At 50.3% G+C, this 20,282-nt stretch overlaps 1 protein-coding gene across 2 annotated transcripts; it reads right to left on the reverse strand.

Annotated features, from left to right (window-relative positions):
- Positions 1-398: 398 nt before the first annotated feature.
- On the reverse strand, positions 399-18,175 carry GATA3 (GATA binding protein 3). Of its 2 annotated transcripts, none has more exons than XM_012803292.1 (5): positions 17,755-18,139; positions 14,845-15,384; positions 9,995-10,137; positions 5,619-5,744; positions 399-1,571 (listed from the first exon to the last, which is right to left on the reverse strand). In XM_012803292.1, the coding sequence occupies exons 1-5, from the start codon at positions 17,993-17,995 to the stop codon at positions 1,287-1,289; spliced, it is 1,335 nt and encodes a 444-aa protein (XP_012658746.1). In that variant the 5' UTR covers positions 17,996-18,139; the 3' UTR covers positions 399-1,286. The 2 variants fall into 2 exon arrangements, with proteins under 2 accessions (XP_012658746.1, XP_003786870.1); XM_003786822.2 differs by having other exon boundaries at positions 803-1,571; positions 9,995-10,140; positions 17,755-18,175.
- Positions 18,176-20,282: the final 2,107 nt, after the last annotated feature.

The raw sequence follows: 20,282 nt of genomic DNA on the forward strand, positions 1-20,282 counted from the left end.
AACATGTCTGGTGTGTGTCTGTTAGGTTTTTGTAATGCTTTTTCCTTAAATGAGCGAGAGCTACCAGATGCTAGAAAGAGAGCTTGGCCACCACTTGGATACCATGCCATTTTGTTGTTTTAAAATATTTAACTTTATTATTATTTTTATAATATTATTCCAACAGACTGTATTAAAGGCAGTGATTACTAACACAGAACACGACAGGGGTAACGGTCAGCCAGGCTGCCGGCAGGACGAGGCCTGGGGGGCCGGGATTGCTGACATGCACATGGGTAACTCATACATTGCTACCCTCAGCACAGGCTGCGGCGGGGAAAAGACAGATGCTCTATTTAATAAATATCATCCAAAAACAAAATGGAAAATAAACCCTCCAGAGCACAACCACCTTAGGTCAACTGAATAGAATCTAGTTTATTCAACCAAAAATGGAGAGAGAATGAAACAACAACAACGAAAAAAAAGCAGTCCTTAAACACTAGCAGTAAATAAATTTATACAACAATTCAGTCTGTATAATAGGATGAAATAAATCTACATCTTTTCTTATTTTGGTGCTTTGAATTATACATACAAACAACAATTACAGGAACTGGTTCACAAAGCATGTAGGCCTAGAAAGTGGCTAGCCAAACCCTTGGTGGCACCTTCGAGCGCTGTTAACACCGATGGCCCGGAACGGGTGTTTCCTTTCCAGAGGCCCACAGCTTTGAACGAATGATTCGGCTACGACATTTTTCTTTTTTTTTTTTTTTAATCTTTTTTCTGTTTTTTTTGTTTGTTTGTTTGGTTGGTTGCTTTTTATTTTAATGCATCAAACAACTGTGACCAGTGAAAGGAAACCAAACTGGCAGTTTGTCCATTGGGATATCAGACCTAGTTTCTTCTTAATTTCCAGCCTTTCTTTTCCCCAGATTCCTTAAGCTTCCTGGAGTCCTTCATGCCTTACAGATACCCAGACGCAGTCAAGTCTTCCTCGCATGTACAGTATTTCTTACAATATAAGTTATATGCAACGTTCAGCATTTTTTTTTCACAGCACTAGAGACCCTGTTAAATAGGGAATGAGAGTCTGAATGGCTTATTCACAAATGGGATCCAGATTCAGTGGTTGGAACACAGACACCACAGTGAGCTCCTTTGCAAAATGGCAAATCGTTCGGCTTCCTGCCCTCGGACGCACACCTCCCGCGCCTGTCGGCTTCATGATACTGCTCCTGCAAAAATGCAAGTGAAGGGCTGCAGGGACTCTCACTGGGAGCCCGGGAGCAGCGAGCAGGCCTCTAGCCCATGGCGGTGACCATACTAGAAGGATGGTGAGGTCCAAAGGACAGGCTGGACGGCGGGTGCATCGGCGTGGGCGTGGTCAGCATGTGGCTGGAGTGGCTGAAGGGCGAGATGTGGCTCAGAGAGGACATGTGTCTGGACAGGGCGGCCGGATTAAAGGAGCTGCTCTTGGGGAAGTCCTCCAGCCCGTCATGCACCTTCTTGCACTTTTTGGATTTGCTAGACATTTTTCGGTTCCTGGTCTGGATGCCTTCTTTCTTCATAGTCAGGGGTCTGTTAATCTAAACAAAGATCAATTTTTTTTTTTTTTTACTTTTTTTGCTGTCTCTGAAATGCACAGGCTATATGCACAGTGCACAGGGGAGCGGGTTCCCCTGGCCGCCCCGGGTCAAGGGTCTGTTTCAGATCAGATGGCCCCTTCCTCCCTCCCACCCTCTCCTGTCTTCTTCCCCGGGGACCCAGTACCTAAGACAGACTTAGCTACCAGATTTAGAGACCCACCTAGAACAGTCGTATTTCTCTGATAACTAAAACAGAATAACTTGTCTTATTTCTTTACAATTTCCTTAGACTGTCTCAAGAGAACAGAGGCTATTAAGGAATCTTCAAGTGGGAAATACCATTTTCTCTACTCATCTGACAAATCTGTCTTAGAACTTGAGAAGCGCTGCCAAGGTAATCAATCTTCGGTTGTTTAAGCCTGCCTGCCTGGGAGAGGAGGGGGTTGGACTGCTCTGCTGAGTAACTTGGGGGGGGGAGGTGTTTCTCTTCTTCCACAAGGCCTCTTCACAATGAGGGGTGCAGTAAACTCTCCTGGAATTTGTATGTCCCAGGGTTGTATTTTAAAAACGTGCCTTCCCAAAAGGGAATCCCTTGCCTGTAACTCTCCCATAGCAATTTCGATAGCTCCAAGTTGCTATTTCTACCTCACCTTGACTCTCCACTTCTAACTAGACAAACAACCAGTCCACAAGTATTTAATAACCACCGATGGGGCGCCAACCACCATGTTAGCAGGAAAGTACCCTCAACCTAAAAATTAAAGACCCAGAATGAACCAAAGACTAAAAGAGACAGAGGCCAGGCCCTGCTCTCAAAATCGCCAGACTTCCATGTCTGAGATTGCTACCACTTTTCTTGATAAGCCTTATTTGTCTTTTTAAAATGCATTAGCTTGGGGGGGATTAGGAAAGGGGACTCTACAAGGTACACAGAGCTAGTCCGCACCTGGACAGAGTGACACTAACCACAAGAACAGATATCTGTCCCAAAGAGCAAACCATGCACCTGGCCACGCGCCCAGGGGAAGGTGGCAAAAGGACTCCAGGAGTGAATGCCAAGGTCCCTGTCACCCCTGACTTCCTCAGGTGAAAACATCCCCTCCCCTGGGTGCTGAGAGTGCCTTGGCTCTGGGCTCCACCTGGCTGCTCTCAACGCTGGAAAATGGCAGTTAAGAAAGAGGGACTTCAGATACCCAAGAGGGGCCAAGTGGCTGAGACTAGAGGACACACAGCTTCCCAGGGAGGTGCTGGGCATGGGGGACAGACCCCTACGCTGAAGCTGAGACCTTATTTCCCCCACGACTGATGGCAAAAGAGCCGAGAAAGGTCACTGCCAGGGAACGGCTCAGGGCCTTCCTCCAAGTTATCATCAAGATAAAGCAGCAGCCTGCAGAGATGACAGGAATCTACTCCCACATCAAATCTTCACCCAGATAATGTCCAGATACACAGCCCTGCACGCTGATATCTAGATATACATAGCCAGGTATCTAAATATAATATCTGGTTACACAGATAGCCACACAGCGCCAGACAGCTAGTCGTAACACCACCTAGACACACTGATCCCCAGATATGCGGTTATCTCAACCCTGAGATAAGGAGGAAAGAGCTTATGGCGTCCTCGCACAGAGATCTGGACGGGCACAGCGATGGAAACGCTACCAGATTAGCATTTCTCATTGTTGAATACACACGACTCGCCCCCTTTCACGAGGTCCTACTAAACCAGAGGAGACAGAACAAAAGCACTCTTGGAGATGAGGGAGTTTCTCTCTCCCAGTCCCCGGAGCCAGGAAGAGAGGTCTAACTCAGGACAGCATGGGGGTGAGCAGTGGAGAGGATGCCTTGGCCTTTCTTAAGATCTGAGAAATTCATATTCTTCAGAAATATATACATATACATAAATATTTGGACACAAGTGGGGTCATGTCTCATCGCAGCTAACCATTCAAAGTATAGATAGCTAATTTCCCTAATTCCTGTATGCCCGTGGAAATAAGAAATACATATGCACACAAAGTATTACAATTTTGTTGCATTCTTTTTTTTTTTTTTTTGAGACAGAGCCTCAAGCTATCCCCCTGGGCAGAGTGCCGTGGCATTACAGCTCACAGCAACCTCCAACTCCTGGGCTCAAGCAAGTCTCCTGCCTCCGCCTCCCAAGTAGCTGGGACCACAGGCGCCCACCACAATGCCCGGCTATTTTTTGGTTGCAGCCGTCATTGTTGTTTGGCGGGTCCGGGCTGGGGATTTGAACCCGCCACCTTAGGTGTATGTGGCTGGCGCCTTAGCCAGTTGAGCTACAGGCGCCGAGCCAATTTTGTTGCATTCTAAAATAAAAGTGTGTTGTTTTCCAATGGTTGGTGTCTTAATCCCGATGCTACTGACCTGGTTGGGGGGGGGCGGGCAGGGAGGGAAGCCTTCTGATCCTTTGAAATTGGTTTTGACTCTTCTTCCCCACCTGGTCACCTTACACACACTACTTCCTTCCCTCCCTCAGTCACAGTTTCTTCATGTAAAACTGCAATGCAAATCGTTTCTGCCCTGTCTACATCATGGGGCTCTCTGAGGCTCTCTCCCATCACGTAACATGGGAGTTCTTTGAAAGCCACAAATTACGGTGCAGAAATAACTTCACAGGCAGTGCCGATAGTGGAGAGAAGTTCTAATGCCCCCAATCCTCCAGATTTTAATCACAAATCTCTATCTCTACTGCAGGCAGTTAAGTCCATTTCCCAAAGTGAAAACAGAACTTGGATTTACTTGCCAATAAATGTTATGGAGCCACAGTCCCAGAAGCTGAGGAGGAACAGGTCATAGGAAAACTCCAGTTCCATCAGCTCTGGGCACTGCAGGGTGTCAAGAGGGAATGACATCACAGACAGGGAGGTGAGGGCACAGCGTTCCTCGGAATCACCGCGACTTGTTCCCAAGAAGTGCATCAGTAGGGTGCTGCAGTCAACCTTGAGAAGTTCCCTGTGACTCAAACAACCTAACCGGAAAAGCTCCCCCCTCTCCCAATAAGGAAGATGAGTTCATTGCCACAACGGCCCTGAGCCAAAGTCCCTGCCCCCTCCCTGCTCAGCCCTAGATTGTGCCAAAGTCGTGTTGGCCAAGAGACTTTAGGAGACTCGGAAAGCACTGCAAAGAAAAGACAGAGAAAGGCAGAAAGAGAGAGGGAAATGCCTATTTTTTCTATAAGACTAGTGCAAACCTGAGGCCTTATTAAGGCCATGGCCTGTTAGCCAGCAATGGTTCCGGAAAAAAAAAAAAAACTGGGAAAAAAATTTTTAAGGTAAAGATATCATAAAATGAGAAGACCCTAAATTGAAAGATTAGAAATGGCACAGCTAAAGCCAGGTGACGGGCAAGTACCATCCTGCTAATGGGACAGGGAAGGGGAGAGTTGCTTCCCCTGGTGTGACCCCTGCTCCCAGCCCCAGCCGGCCACTTTCCCCAGTCCTCTGCCTGTGAAGCCACTCTGGACAAAGACGTCAGGTGAAGTGTCACAGACACTTCCTTCCATGTCTCCTCTACGGAGAATCCATTTAGAATTCATCGCGCAGACTTAGGCGAGACGGGTCACCTGTTACTGAATGGGCCCTCTTGGCTTCAGAGTCCCGGTGCCCTGTGTCCCCACTCTCCCTTTCTCACTAGCTCATTCTCTCTCTTTTTGCAAAAAGTTTAAAATGTAAATCAACAACAGTACAGAAGTAGTGAGGTTTTTTCGTTTGTTTTTGTTTTGCTTTCCAAGGCTAAGATTCTTTTTTCCCCTTCAAAACCCAGGCAGGCCCACCCAGCATATGGGACAGCCCACATCACATGAGGTATGTCCCACGTGTGCCTCAGGGCCTTGTCTCCCGAGCCCCTCTGTCTCAACAAAGATACGCTGGACAAAATAGTTTTCCAGCTCGTCCCATAGAACAGATTGTGTGAGGCCTCCTATGTGGCCTCAGCATGGGCAAGTCTGGGGGACGGGGGTGATGCTGCCTGCTGGACCTGGTCAGGAAGGGGCCCTGCCTCGTGGGCCCCAGTCCCACTTACATTGTGCAGCTTGTAGTACAGCCCACAGGCGTTGCAGACGGGGTCCCCGTTAGCATTCCTCCTCCAGAGCGTGGTGGTGGTGGTCTGACAGTTTGCACAGGACGTCCCTGCTCTCCTGGCTGCAGACTGGGAGTAGGGAGAGAGAAGAGAGTTAAAACCAAAACGAAATGTTAATTGTGTTGTCATAACTACGGAGACAGGCTTAAAAAAAAAAAGGAAGGAAGAAATTATCATTGAAATCAAAACTAGCGACTGGCCCACATGAAAGTAATGAAGATCCCCAAAAGCGGCCTGAAGAAGAAGAAGCGTCAGCATCCACTGGATGGGGCTGTGTTGGACCACAGAGTTCTACCTGCCACTCTTCAGGGCAGAATTCGGGAGGATCAGAAAGCCCAGGCCACCTTCCTGGGAATATCATCTCCTTACCCCTTGGTCACAAAGTGTAACAGAGGGTTAGTTTTTACAGGGGGTAGTTTTTGAATGAGCCATACTAATTTGGTGCGAGGCTTTCAATTGCTTTCTTCACCAGGCCCAGGGCCATAAGAGGTCCTTTTCAGGAACGAATCCCAAGAATATTAATCCTCCAATAGGCTCCTGGCCATCAAGATACACTAACAGCAAAGGAAGAACAATCCTGAGCTTCAAAAGCGCTTTATGGATCCCAGATGAAGGTTACTGGACAAGAAAGAGAACTCAGGGCTGACAGCACAGTGAATCATTTTCCAAGAGAACATGTGTGCACGTGTGTGGCAGGCACTCACGGTGGCACAGCCCAGCAAGCACCGAATACCACGTCCCAAGTCAGCAAGACCTTGTCAAATCCGCAGCTGCCCGGCCTTGACACAGCCTGCACATTCATGCTCGGTCCCTGGCGATTCGCAGGGACAGCCACCCTCACTCCCTATAGGTGGATGTCAGTTAATGAGACCCCTTCCAGGTGGGTGGGTGGGTGTGCCTGCCCACCTCCTCTCATCTCTGTCCACCATCATGAAATTAGGTATCTCCTACTTTTCTGTTCCCCCAGGAAGAACAGTCACAGTTCAGATGTCAGCCTCCACGTGAACTCTAATTCCTTGGTTGCGTTATAGCCTTCATTTCCTTTAAAAAGCTGGGGGGGGTTTCTTTCACTTTTTGACACATTTAAATTGATCAGGTGCTACTTTCTATGTTCACACTTAAAAAATAAATAAATTCAAACCCAATGAAAAATAATCAAGTTGGGTCACTGCTAACACACCCCTCTCTTCCCTCCTCACCTACTGCCACAAGAAGAAAATCCGAACTACGAAGTTATTCCTGCTCCCAGACCCAGAAATATTATCAAGGAAAAGGCGAGAGAAGGAGAAAGAATTTAGCTTGTCTTTATCTGTGATGAAGAAAATTCTGAGATGGTTATAAGAACCTTGCACAAGAACTGCAAATATCCTGGTACACTTTTCCATTTATATTTTATCAAGCAAAAAGTCAGGCCGAAGACCCAAATCTGCCAGATGTGGAAAACCCGTGGCAATTTTGAATTAACCAGATTGATTCCTTCCCTTGGAAAGCCACTATGGGCTCTCCATAACAGAGCCAGGACTTTTTTCTTTTTTGAGTAATTCTTTCTTTTCTATATTCTAAGGAAATGGAAATTAAGAACAGTCCTTATCTATCATCACGGAGAAGGTTCTACTTTTTTTGCTGCCCATCTTGAAAATAATTCACCAGTCCAAAAGAGCTGATTCTAACTCCGCAAGCCCAGGCCCATCTGTCTTTATGAAACATGATCATTTAATATTTAAGTAACTGTTTCACTTCTGTACTCTTAGGCAGGAAAGTGCTACATAAAACGAGTGCTTTGTGATTTTGACCATTATGTGATATGTAATTATTATTATCTTCTTACAGTTTCTTTTTAAATAAATACTGTGTTATAGTAGACTTATCGATACCTAGTCAGACACCCGGATACCCAGCCTGAGAATTTTGAATGTATAATACAAGCACATAATACCATCTGGTAAAATGAGAACTCCTGCAGTTTACTGACGGTAACAAACAGACAGTCTCAGAATATGCTTCCAGTTCCTCAGACTTTCGGGGAACTACTAGAGCCTCTCAAACCCAGCCTGTTGGGTTCGCTAGCAGAAGGCAGAGGATGTTAATAAAGTGAGCTGCTCAGCCTCTGGCTGGCTGTGAAACGTGAAAATCCTGGCAATGCAGGGGTGGGGGGGATCTATGGCTTTTCCCTACAGTTATCTCTCCTATTTCCTGCATTCGTTTATTCAGAGTTAGATATGCATCTCAGGGAAGAGCTGGCTACATCATGAGCTGGGTGGTCTTCAGTCAAACTGCAAATACATGAAACAAAAATAGCAAGCTGAAAAGACAGGGCTGGGGTGAAGGGATCGGGGATACGGGGAAAAAGAAAACAACATGTTCTAGGTGCCCAGAAGTCAAATACATCTAAGGGCTTAAATTAAAAAAAAAAAAAAAGAAAAGAAAAAGCGTCGCGACGGCCTCTCTGTAGCATATGAATTCTACAGAACTAAAAATATCAAACCACCCAGGACAGATGATTAAGAAAGAAAAGGTAGCTTAAACAGTGACGGCCAATGAACTCTAGAATGAGAAGCAATTATTACTCAGAGTTCTAGAGATTTCCTATGAAAGGCGAGTGGAGACAAAATTAGATAAAATGGAAATAGAACCCTCCTCTGCAATTCGTACAGACAGAAGAAGAAAACCCAAGGAAATGTCAGGTCAGTCCGTGCTCAGCCCTCGGCCTGTACTTTGAGACTTTTAACCCCTCTCTTCTACATCATTACTTTTGCCCTTTAAAAAAAAAAAAAACTATAATAGTAGCATGACTTATTTTAACAAGAAGGGTTTTGTTGTTAATGTCGCTCTCTCTCTCTTTTTTTTTTTTTTTTTTTTTGAAGGCCAGGTTTTGAGTGATTCAAAACATTCTTCTGTGGTGTGATCATATTCATTCTGTGCTAACACCTCCAGCCATTTTTATTTTTTTCAAACACTTCTTGTTCTGATCCGTTCAAACATCTTGGTGTTTAGGTTGGGGAAGCTGAGTTGTTGTTTATGAGTTATCTCTAGTGCTCAGATATCCGGCAGCTTTTTCCTAGGAAGTTAGCTTTGCACAAGAGAGAAAGGGGAAAAAAAAATACCAAACTGTGGGGGAAGGTTGAGAAAGTTGGAGAAAGGGGCAAAGATCAGAGAGAATAAAGCCTGGAGATTCTGGATTGTCAAAAATTGAAGTCATGTGGGCACTTCCATCCCTAGAAAGTTTTTCCTTCTTCTCAAGAAGGATGTGAAAGGTGTTGAATTGCAGTACAATCCTACGGAGAGGACAAATAATTATTTAAAAAGGACACAGGGGTGGTTGTTGAGTTGTTTTTTTTTTCCTTCCCTAGAATTTGATGGATGGCAATTCATCCATTAATCTGCATGGGGAACTCCCCTCCTCCTGTCTCTGCTTGGTGATTGTCAGCACCACCAAAAGCATTTTGATCTCTTGACTGTGGTGAGAGTTGTTATTTGTCTGGGTTACAGACCTCACTATTCCTGCTGGCCGAAGGTCCCAAACACAAGCTTAGGAATGAACCTTCCTGCCGGTTTTCCTTATAAATGCTTGACAGAGCCAGGTTTCCTCAAGGAGTCCTCATGGTCAAAAAGTTTAAAAAAGAAAGAAGGGGGGGGAAATAAAAACAAATAAAACCATCACCCTGCTGAGTGCAGCTCAGAGAGAAAATAAGATGAAGTGCTAGGCAAGACTGAGGCAACACAGGACTCCCCAAACTTCCCCAAGGCACTGCCCAGGCTGGGTCCTCTGGGCCTGAGACCAAGAAAGATGGACTCAGTTGCTGGGCTCTCTGGAGGCTGCTGCGTCCCAAATTCATCTCATCCGCCCCATCCATTAGAAAGCATCGGCACAAGAGACCCACTCACAGCACCGAGCCTGCCAGTGACCCTTCCTCGATAACCACGTGCAACCGCCTCAGAGACAGGTTCCAGACAGCTCCTCGGACACCATACCCTCATCCTAATGTCTCCATCTGTGAAACCTCAATTATCAGCACACATTGAGTCAGCCTCCCTGGACCTAAGGCAGTTGTTCCAGTAGGGACCACATCTCAGATTTGACAACCAAGAAGGCAGCATCATTAACAATTTAAGAAGTATGGACCAAGGGGAAAAAAAGAAAAGAGACTTTTTCTGAATATCTAATTTGAAAAGAACAATTTAAAACAACTGTCCCAAGCAAGCTGACATGATTTGGAGCCATCCTGCCAATTTCCTGCAGAAAGCCGTCCTTCCGGGAGAGAGGAAAAGAAAAACCCAGAAGGGACAGTGAGGGTCAGTCCCACCCGAGGGAGACTTACCAGTCTTCGCTTGGGCTTGATGAGGGGCCGGTTCTGCCCATTCATCTTGTGGTAGAGCCCACAGGCATTGCACAGGTAGTGGCCGGTGCCGTCCCGCCGCCACAGTGGGGTGGAGGTGGCCCCGCAGTTCACACACTCCCTGCCTTCTGGAAACAAAATTGCAGATAAGTCACTTATGGAAGGAAAACAAGCAGGGACGCTGACAGCATTTGGAATTTGGGGAGAAAAGTAAAATGGAAAACTTTTTTTCTTTCTTCCTCCTCTTTTGGGGACCACTGCACCCCCACCTCCTTCTGAGTAGCTCCCAGTGGAGCACAGCAGACTGCTGTTCCCAGTAACCACCCCTGGCACACCCACAGAAGGGGCAGATGCATTCACGGCCAAAGAGCCTTATTCTTGGCTTGCCCAGTAGGTAAGGAAAGGTCAGGCAGACCAAGGAGGAAGGCAGATTCCAACCTGAACGACTTCCCTGAGAAAGCTCTGAGCCTTGCATAGTGCAAAAGCAAAACATTCCATTCATTTCCCTCAAAGGTAAAAAGAAAAAACAACGTTGACCCATTATCATCCCTGGGTCTGTCCATATAGATGGATTAAGTAATGAAGATTAGAATCCAGTTTAAAAAGATTAATCAATGGCTAGATACATAAAACAGATAATAAATAGATGTATTGATTGATCAACTGGCTGATTGATCTGAGTAGCTAGGGCTTCACATTTTATTTTACATCAAACTGGAAGTGTCTCCGGCTGGCTGGAAAGGAAGGGATGAGGACTTAGCAGGGATTTCCACAGCTTTCCAGAAAGGGTTAGGTGACCCCAGCCAGGGGGTATTGGGGGGAGAAGCAGAAGGGGGGGGAAGTGGAGAAGGGGGATAGGCTAGGGGGACAAAGTGGGGGCTCTTGGTGGCTCATTAACCAAGGCGCTCTCCAAGTTTCTCTTTTTCCAAAAACACAAACAAACAAAATAAACAAAAAACCGGCCAGGCCGGGTTGGGTTCCTCTGGGCTGAATTCACCACCCTAGACCCACTCCCAGCAAGTTCCTTGGAGGAATCCCTTAAATTGCCATGTTAGGACACCAGGGAGTTTGCTAACTGATTTCATGCTTTTCTTGGAGAATCTCTTGCTTTGGGGGGTGGGGCAACGGGCCCACCACCCACAGCGCCTAGTTCTTTTAGTGCCTGGGAGGGAGGCTTCAACTCAAGGTGGCTGCCGGGAGAGGGGGAGGCCCCAAGGAAGATACTGGAAGGTGAACAGGGGAGAAAGGTGAGCCCTGAGGATTGTTGTGCTTTAAGAGATTAATGAATGGTGACAACTCACAAGGAACACTGCAGTAGGGAGCAAAGACCCCACAGGGCACTTAGGAATTCTCACACCCCTAAAAAGAAGAGAAGGCTGCCTCAGCAGCTGTCGGGCCCATCAGGCCTTTGGAAACCCCCAGACCAAGTGTGAGGGAACTAGCATGCAGGAAAAGTTACACACTTTCCCAAATGGGAGAGTGTCTTGCCTGCTCTTCCATTACAGCCAGGGTTGGTACTGACTAGTGTTTATCTATTTTCCAAGAAATTTTGAAAAGAGATTTTTTTTTTTTTTTTTTTTTTTGCTCCAGATTCCAAAAAGATTTTTAGAGCCTGGGTTCTGCAGAGAGTCTTCTGTCCAAGAACCCCGGTGATTATACACAAGCACATCATAGTGTCTGCCAACAGCTCTTCTCAAAAAGGCTTTGGACTGAATCATACCCAGATACCTCTGCGGGGGTCAAAAGCCTGAGAGATGTGGCAGACTGGATGTGGGGGAGGTGTGAGGGAAGCACACAGGGTGAGTGGGCGAGGAGAAGCCACCTGCATGCCCCCCAACCAAGGGGGGGCAGCAGCCCTGGCCCTGTCGTGGCTGGAGCTGCAGGCCCACTCCCCATCCTGCCCAGACAGGGGCCACCCAGACTATGCCCCCTTGGGCACAGGGCAGAGGACTGTGGGAGGCTTGCTCCACCCTGGGCCAGCACCGGGCTCTGGGGGACCTCCCAGCCCAACTCGATCAGTCTGATTTCCTTTCGTTTGAGGGCAGTGGGGAGGATGACAGCTTCCTTTTCAGAGGGACCTTGAAAGCCAGCAACGGTTACCACCTCAACAAGGCTCTGCACACTAGGGCAATTTTCTGTCTTGATTCACTCGGCAAGCTCGCGATCGCCTTGTGTGGGCTTTTCTTTCTCTCTTTTCCTTGTTGCCTCTGGTCTGTGACTTCAGCAAACAGCCAATTTTCCTAATGGAGGGCCCTGACTCTCTCCAGCTTCTCTCCTCACTCTCCTCGCCCCCTGCCTGTTGTGAACAGCTCAGGCAGACACCTCTCTCTTAGGTGACAAGAACCACAGAGCTCCGAGGCCTCTTGACATTCAACAGCCATTTGCAAACGCCTGAAATTGGGCTGTGCGAGGGGGCAGGAGCAGGACAGGAGATTGTTCCAGAAGAAGGTGGAGGGAGGCGCCCAAAGAAATGGCCTTTGCAAAAAGGCTTTGTCTTTTGTTTGCAAAGATAGATCCCAGCCCTGAAAGCCCAGGCGTTAAGAAAGCAGTAGGTACCCTAACCACAACTCAACCGTTCCTCCAGCAACAACCCTGACAAGGCTCAGTCTCCTGTCAGCAAGTACATTTGCAAAGAAGAGGTTTAAAAAAGAAAAAAAAAAAGCAAGAAAGAAAACAACCACTAAAACCCAGAGAATCCCCCTCCTCAAGAATTCCCACCCTCTTGCACACAGAAGGACTTCTCGAAACTTCCCTCCAGGCTCCCAAAAGTCCCAACTCGCTGGCTGGCCAGGTGTGCTTGTTCTTGGTGAGAAGGGAATAAGGAGGAGGAAGTAAAAAGGGCAGTTTCAATGGCCTCCTCCTCTCTCCTTTGCCAAAAAAATAAAATAGGAGCTTACATATCCCCAGCTCTGGCTGGGGGAAAACACTTCTCCCACGTTCAGAGTCTTAAGGGAAGAGATGAGAGGAAGGAAAAAACAGCTACACCGAAGGCAGACCGTGTGCACAAGAGACAGGGGAGAAATCAAACACGGAAACGAGGGCAAAGAAACCAGAATCTCTTGGAAAAGTCACTGTCCCCTCCCCCACACAAACCACTGCACCGACCTCAGATACCACCACCTTCCCCCAGCCTCATAGCCTTACCAGAAAAGAGAACTTTAAAGAAAAAAAAAATCCCATGATGACCCCAAAATGCACAGGTTTGCCCTCTTTCCATTCAGCCCCCCAACCTGTTTTTTTTTTCTGGGTCAAGCTGCACCCCATCTCTCCCTAACCATTCCCCCTCCCCACCAAGGCCAGCCCTGGCCGGCACCGTGGGCTACTCTCCCGGCTTTCTTTTTGACTCCATCAGCCGGCCTGCCTCCCTCTGCCTCCTGCCACTTTCATGTACTGAACATGCAGGTCTGAGTTTTTCTCAGTCTAACCGCATCCGGACTCTATTAAAGTTCCTGGCTCGGGATAAACAATGCAACTGTCGCGTGCAGCAGTCTGAAAATAATTGGATTAGCTAAAACATATCAACTAAATAGAGACAGTCCTGCCCAGGCAGTCGGAGTAAATGTCACCCTGGAAAAAACCCTGAAAACTGATCTCATGGTCACTGGGCTCCCAGAGCCCTCCCTCCGAAGTTTTTCAAACTGGAGCTTTGGAAACTCCGTTAAAAGACAAGTGATTCTCACCATGGCTTGTATGTAAGAGAGAGGGCAGAGGTGAGTCTCGGAGGGGAGATGCCCACCCTGAAATGCTTGCACCTAAGGAGACATCCCAGTCCTCACAATGCCCTGTGTGAAAACAGTCACTTCTTATCTATCTCTCTCTCTCTCTCTGTCTCTCTTTTGACTCAATTACTTTGGTTAGAAACAAAAATGGTGAAAGATTATTTTATTTTTAAAGCAAACCTATTTGGGGTATTTTTTTAATGCAAGAGATGACACCAGCAGGGTAAATATGGTGCATGTTGCTAGACCAGGCAGGGTGTACATTCTGGAAAGGGAGGGAGTTGGAGAAGCAGAGACATACCTGGAGAACCCCAGCCCTTTCCACCTCCTCCAGCTTCAGATCAGCGGAGGAGAACATCCCAACGGGGCTGCTGCCCCTGCCTGCACCAGGAGCTCTACTGAGACCCTGCAGGTAACCAAGTGGGCCGAGCACCATTAGATCGTCATTCAATTCTGCTTCCTCAGTGCAGAGCCACCTCTCCCTTCCAGAAGTCGGTCTAAGAGTCCCCTTTTCAACACAAAGAATCTGTGCTGCTTTTACCAGTTCCTGCACCCCCCCCCCCGCCAATTTATATATACACACTCTCTCTATTCACACGTGTCTATAAAGAGCTGTCCTCACTGCCTGATCCCTTAGAGCTGAGCAGAGAAGGACAGTCAGACTGACAGAGGCCAAAGGGGTCATTGGAGGACCTGTGTTTGTTTAGGTTTGAGGAGGTTTCGTTTTAGCATTAAACACTAAAGATTTATTCCCTCAGCCTTCCATTTGGTCTTGGAAACTGACTAAAGGTTACCAGCAGAACCCAGAAGTCCTGCCTAGAAGGACATTGCTGTGTTTTTGTTTGTCTTTTTCCTTTCACAGCTCATTGGGGGTTTTTAAATCGGATCTCACTTCCCCTCCGCTTGAGGGGACAGGAGGACACACGCATTCCTCCTGCTGGAACAGGGGAAGGAACAGAATCTCAGCAGGGCTGGGGACACCCCAGCTCCCTAGAAGGGCTCTCTCTGGTGCTCTGGTGCTCTGGTGCTCTGGTGCTAGCCCTGTGGGGCCTTGGATTTGGAAAGAGGAGAGGTGGGAGGAAGAGGAAGGGCTGGGGGACAGGCAGCTCCTACCTGTGCTAGATCGTGCCTTGGGCCTCGATTTGCATCCAAACCCGGTGGGGGAGCCGCCCAGCAGGCTGCTGGGGGGGAAGAGTCCGGAGCCATACTCGGGCACGTAGGGCGGGTAGGTGGTGATGGGGTGGTGGGCCGAGGATGAGGCCCCCCCCAGGGTGGTCATGCTGCCACGGGAGTGTGACGATTCCAGCTTCATGCTGTCGGGCAGCGGCGGCACCTGGTACTTGAGGCACTCTTTCTCATCCTGCCGGGCCGAGCCGGCAGAGCCTGGGGTGGACAGTGACGGGTCTGGGGAGACGTCCTTGGGCGGGGTAGGTGGGAAGGTGAAGAGGTGCGGACTGGCGTGGCCCCCCGACAGGGAGGAGGACGAGGCCGGCGGGTAGACGGAGAGAGGCCCAGGAGAGCCGTGGTGGATGGACGTCTTGGAGAAAGGACTGAGGTTCCAGGGTGAGGCGGTGTGGTGACTGCCCAGGGCTTTGCCACCATCCAGCCAGGGCAGGGATCCATGCAGCAGAGGTGGGCGGCACACCTGACTCCCTGCCAGGCGGGAAAGGGGCAGGAGAGAGAAGAAGGGTGAGGATGGCCCTGAGAGGCCCCTAGACACACCTGGGGACTTTCCCCCTCAGGCCCCTGCCTCCATGTCAGCAAACGTCCAACCACAGACTGGACAGGGCTGAGGCCCACTCTCTAACCCAAGGAGTCCCAGGTTACCTGATCAACACACCTAAGGGCAGGAGGTAGGAAAGGCTCCATCCCCCGCTCTCTCCTACAGGGATTCCTCTCACAGCCACCCAGACTAAGGGCCTTTCCCGACACAAGTAAGGTGCTACAGGAGTGGAAAAGGGCCCCTGGGCCCCTCTGGCCGCTAGGTACAAGTCTAAATCACATTCCCAGAGTCCCTCTCTAGAAGCTGACTTGATTTATTGGCTGCCTTCACAGGCCCAGGGTCCCCGATCCCAGACTTAATCCCAGCCTGACTGATAAGAAGGTGGGCTGTGAAGATGAGGCCTGAAGGACAGAGCCTGGGCACACAGCCGCTCAGCACTTTTGAGAGGCCCGGCTTGCAGCCTGCCTGCCTGCAGGAAGGAGAGGCCTTGGGAAAGAGGACAGACACCTTCGGCTTAGTTCCCAGAAACCTAATGCAGGTTTCTCAGAATCTGCAAGGCTGCTTCCAAAAGGCCTGAAATAGGATTTGCAAGGAAATTTTCGGTCGCTCAGGCCGTTGGAGAGAGTTTCTAAGGCTGCGCCCTGGCACTGTTTCCCTTCTTTTCTCACCCTCCCAAATCCTATAGGAAAAGAAAATCGAGTAAGTCTCCCATGCACTCAAAGCTGCGATGCCACCAGCATGGTGTGTGAATTTTCACCTGAGCCCCTGAGACATAAAATTCCAGTGGAGGTGTCTATTTGAAACCAAGGATGACGCACACAGAGTCTATTTAGCCTTCATTTAAAATACACCATTTTAAGGTAACCATAACTCGTACAAATCTGTATAATGAGAGGGAGCCTTTAAACTCCAAGTGCAAATCTAGATTCTTTATGATCTTTTAATCCAGTACCTGCCTCAGCATCCGACATTCTCTTCAACCATTAAGAGCAATACTGAAACTAAAATCTTAAGAGAGAGGAAGGGGAGGGGAGTTCAGGGGGAAGGAGGGTTCTCTGAACACCAAGGGTCAAGATTCACATTATGCAGGAAGTAGTATAGTAAATAATATTAAGTCTGCATTTCCACTTAACTGCTGATCTGCACAGAACATGGGCAAAGAGCGCCCCATCCACAGAAAGGATTGTTTAAAACCCAGAGACAGCAGGGCAGAGGATGCCGGCTGCAGGAGGGGCTGTGTCATCAGCACCAAAGCAGACAGAGTATGAGGACAGGGCAGATCTGGGTCTAGCTGGCCATAGAAAGCCTGACATTTCCTCTGCCTGAATTTTTGCTCTGATTTCTTCTTTAAACACAAAACTTACAGCGGGAGAGTGTTTGATCTCACCCCCCCTCCCCAAATACATAGGGCTGGTTTTCTTTTATACATTTAGAACGCTTGTAAACTTCTCAAGCTGAAAGGAAAAAAGGGGGTGTCACCAGAACACTAGAATCACACCTCCTAGAACCCTGATGTATCCTAAATCTTATTTAAGAGCTAATGGGCTGCCTTAGGCCGAGAAGAGAGTAAGGCAATGAGGCAACCAGAGAGCAAAGAAGCAGGAAAATTCTGCGCAGCAGGAACCTAGGACACCTCAGGTCCCTCACACTGAAGCTAGGGGTCTGGTCTTCCGCCCTCAAAACCCCTCAGGATCAGAATTCCATTCCCCAAGCTACACGTCCCAAACTCAAATCCACTAGTTTTGAGGAAAGGTCAAAGAGAAAGGTGTAAATAAATACATCTCTAGGGCCTTTCTGAAAATGTGCGTGGAGAAATAAAGTGGGAATCCCCCACCCCACGCAGAACCTCCCTTAGAAAGAGCTATGGGATTAACAGGGAGGCAAGCTCTTTGGAGGAGCCGGGTTCCAGCTCGCCTTGGCCCGCGCCGGCTGCCGGGCCTGGGGCACCTCGGCCCGCAGAGGCAGAGCCTTGTTAAGCCGCTCCCGGGACTTCCCGGGCCCTGAACCTGAGGCTACCCCAGGACAGAGGGCTGCGGGCTCTGCGCCCGCCAGGTGAGCGCCAAGCCCCAGAGACACGGCCGAAAAAGGCGGCTGCTGCGAATCTTCTTTCAAAACACATTCTTCCGAGGAGAAAGACAGTTTCCTCACCCATTTCCGGGCCCCAATTTTTGGGTAAAAGAACTAGTGCCCGCAGCTAAGGGCTTTCGCCCGGCCTCCCCCTCCCTCCCCTGGTTCCTCGGCCTCTCGGATCTCGAGAGCAGGCGCAGCCGGCGGGGTCCCTGCACACCGGGCAGACTCACCGTGGTGGGCCGGAGGGTACCTCTGCACCGTGGCTCTGACAGAGTTTCCGTAGTAGGACGGGACGTGGTTGCCTTGACTGTCGATGTTAAAAAGTACATCCACCTCCTCTGTCAGGGGGTACTGCGCCGGGTCCATGTAGGAGTGGCCGAGGCCCGGGTGGTGCGTGTCCGGGTGCTGCCCGTTGAGCACCGCGGGGTGGTGGTGGCTCACCCAGCGCGGCTGGTCCGCCGTCACCTCCATGGCCTCGGCTGCGCTCGCGCCCTCTCGCTGGGCCGGCACCCGCGCGCGGAGAGGGAGGGCGGTCGGCCTGGGAGGTCGCGGGCTCCTGCGGTCCGAGGGCCGGGGGCGGCTTAATGATTCGCCTTCAGTGGGAGAACGGGAAGGCTGGGAAGGAAAGGTGAGCGAACCACAGGGCTTTGAAAAAGTCTTTGAAGGGTAGTTTAGCAAAGAGAAGAAGGGGAAGGAAAAAATTCCAAAAACTAGGAACGGCAGGATAACAGGGGGCCAAATTGTAAAAGGGGGCGAGGACTCCAGACTCCTGCAAGGGAGGCTCTCTGCACCGGGTTCCTCGGCGGCTCCGAGGCTGAGTCCCTCCTCGGGTCACCTGCACGGGAGAGAAGAGACCTGGATGAGCCGTAGGTACTTTAGCACCTGAGTTTCTGGAGAGGCACCACCTCCCCGCGAGGCCTCCCGACCCAGCGCACCCGGGACTCGCACACGAGCGCGGGGCCGCGGCCGCAGAGGAGCAAGGCTCCCAGGGACACCCCGGCAGCCGGCGCGCGGAAGCCCCGGGCCGGCCGAACGGTCTCAACGTGGACGTCAAGTCCCTCCCTCGGGGACACCAGCCCCGGGACTTTCCTTCCAGCCTCTACGAAATCTCCAAAAGAGGAGAGTTGAATTTTTATACAATTTTTAAAGTCCTCCCAAGTGAACGGAAGGGTGGGCATCCAACTTAAAAAAAAAAAAAAAGTTACCAGTACCAACCTGAACAGCGAGCAAGGAGCAGAGAGGAGGAGGAGGAGGCGGCTACGACCTGCTCGGTCAGATTGCGTGGCTCGCTCTGTCTCGCTCTCTCTCCCTCTCTCTCTCTTCTCCTCTCTCTGTCTCTCTCTCTCCCTTTTTTTTTTTTTTTTTTTACAGGGAATGCATTCTTTCTGAAAGTATCAAGACGGCGCCAGGCAGCTCAGTGTTCGCAGACAGCTGTGGCGCGACGCAACTTAAGGAGGTTCTAGTGTCATCGCGCCGGGGGGAGGAGCCTGGCGCTGGCGAGCAGGGGACAGGATCCCCAGCACAAGGAAACTGCAACCCAAACCCGCTCCGGGACTTCTCCCCCCACCTCCCGCACGCCCCCGCCCCTCCGCCCACCCCTCCACTGACCGGAAAGGGGCGCCGCGGAGGGCGGCTGCGGGCGGAGGGGCGGCGGGCAGGGTGGGCGCGGCCCGCAGGGCTGGGGGCGGAGAGGGCGGGCGCCGGCGAATTCGCGCTCTGGCCCTTTAAATGTGGCTCCGGCTCCTGCCGATTCATTCGGGCCGGGACAGCGCTGCGTCCCGGCGGAACCAGCCTGCCCCATTCATAAAGTTAACTTCTACAGGCAGACGTTTCTTGTTCAGATTTTCTTAAATGGGAAAGCGTTTCTTATGACTAATTATCCAATCCAGAGCATTGGGGAGAGTTCACCGATTTGGGGATATGTGCATATAAAACTGATTAGAAAAAAAAGTAATGTCCAGGTACGTCGGGATTTGCCTCTCGGCCCAATTTCTTAAGGGGTTGAAGAATAGGGCAAAGGGAACACGCCTTGGATTGGAACGCCCTCGTTATTTTTGTTGCCCTTGTCTCCATTTTCCTGAGCCTTTGGCGTTCTCGAGCATCGGCTGCAGCTCTGCCCTTTACGGGCCTAATATTTACAACCAGTGTTCGCCTTAGATTTGCGGGAACAGCCGTGAGGCGACGGGGGAAGAGAGATCGACTCTAACTCATTCCCAAGTGTGGCCGGACAGAACGAACTCGATCTTCATTCCAGTGACCGAACTTTTCCCTCCGCCCCGCCTAGAGTCCCACTCACGCCGGCTCTGGCGCCTCTGCCCCAGCGGAGGAACGAGCGCTGACCCCAGTCCGGCCGCCGGGCAGCTACTGCGCGGGTCCTGGGATCTTCCCGGAGCCGCCGACAGCCGCGGGAGGAGCGAACGCAGGTCCCTGCGAAGGGCGGGGCCGGGGAGGGGGCGGGCCGAGGAGGACCAATCAGCGGGCGAGGCTGAGGCCAGGCCCCGATTGGCCCGCCCTTCGGGCTCCAACCCGCGTGGCTGGGCTCTGTCCTTGGAGCGGCTGCCTCCCCTAGCGGCGCTGAGGCTCCTGCAGCCAAGGGCCCCCAAACGCGGCCGGGTGTGCAGGGGTCAGGCGAGAAAAGAAGACTCTAGGACCTAGGTCCACTCTCCGTTCACTCCAGGGCAACGTGGGCGAGAAGCGAGTGTACCTTCTCCCGCAAGCGATCCCACCGACGAGCTTAGAGCTTGATTTGGGGTTTTAT

The sequence above is a fragment of the Otolemur garnettii genome, unplaced genomic scaffold (assembly GCF_000181295.1).
Source record: "Otolemur garnettii isolate 467f Iridium unplaced genomic scaffold, OtoGar3 scaffold00019, whole genome shotgun sequence".
Taxonomy (NCBI): domain Eukaryota; kingdom Metazoa; phylum Chordata; class Mammalia; order Primates; family Galagidae; genus Otolemur; species Otolemur garnettii.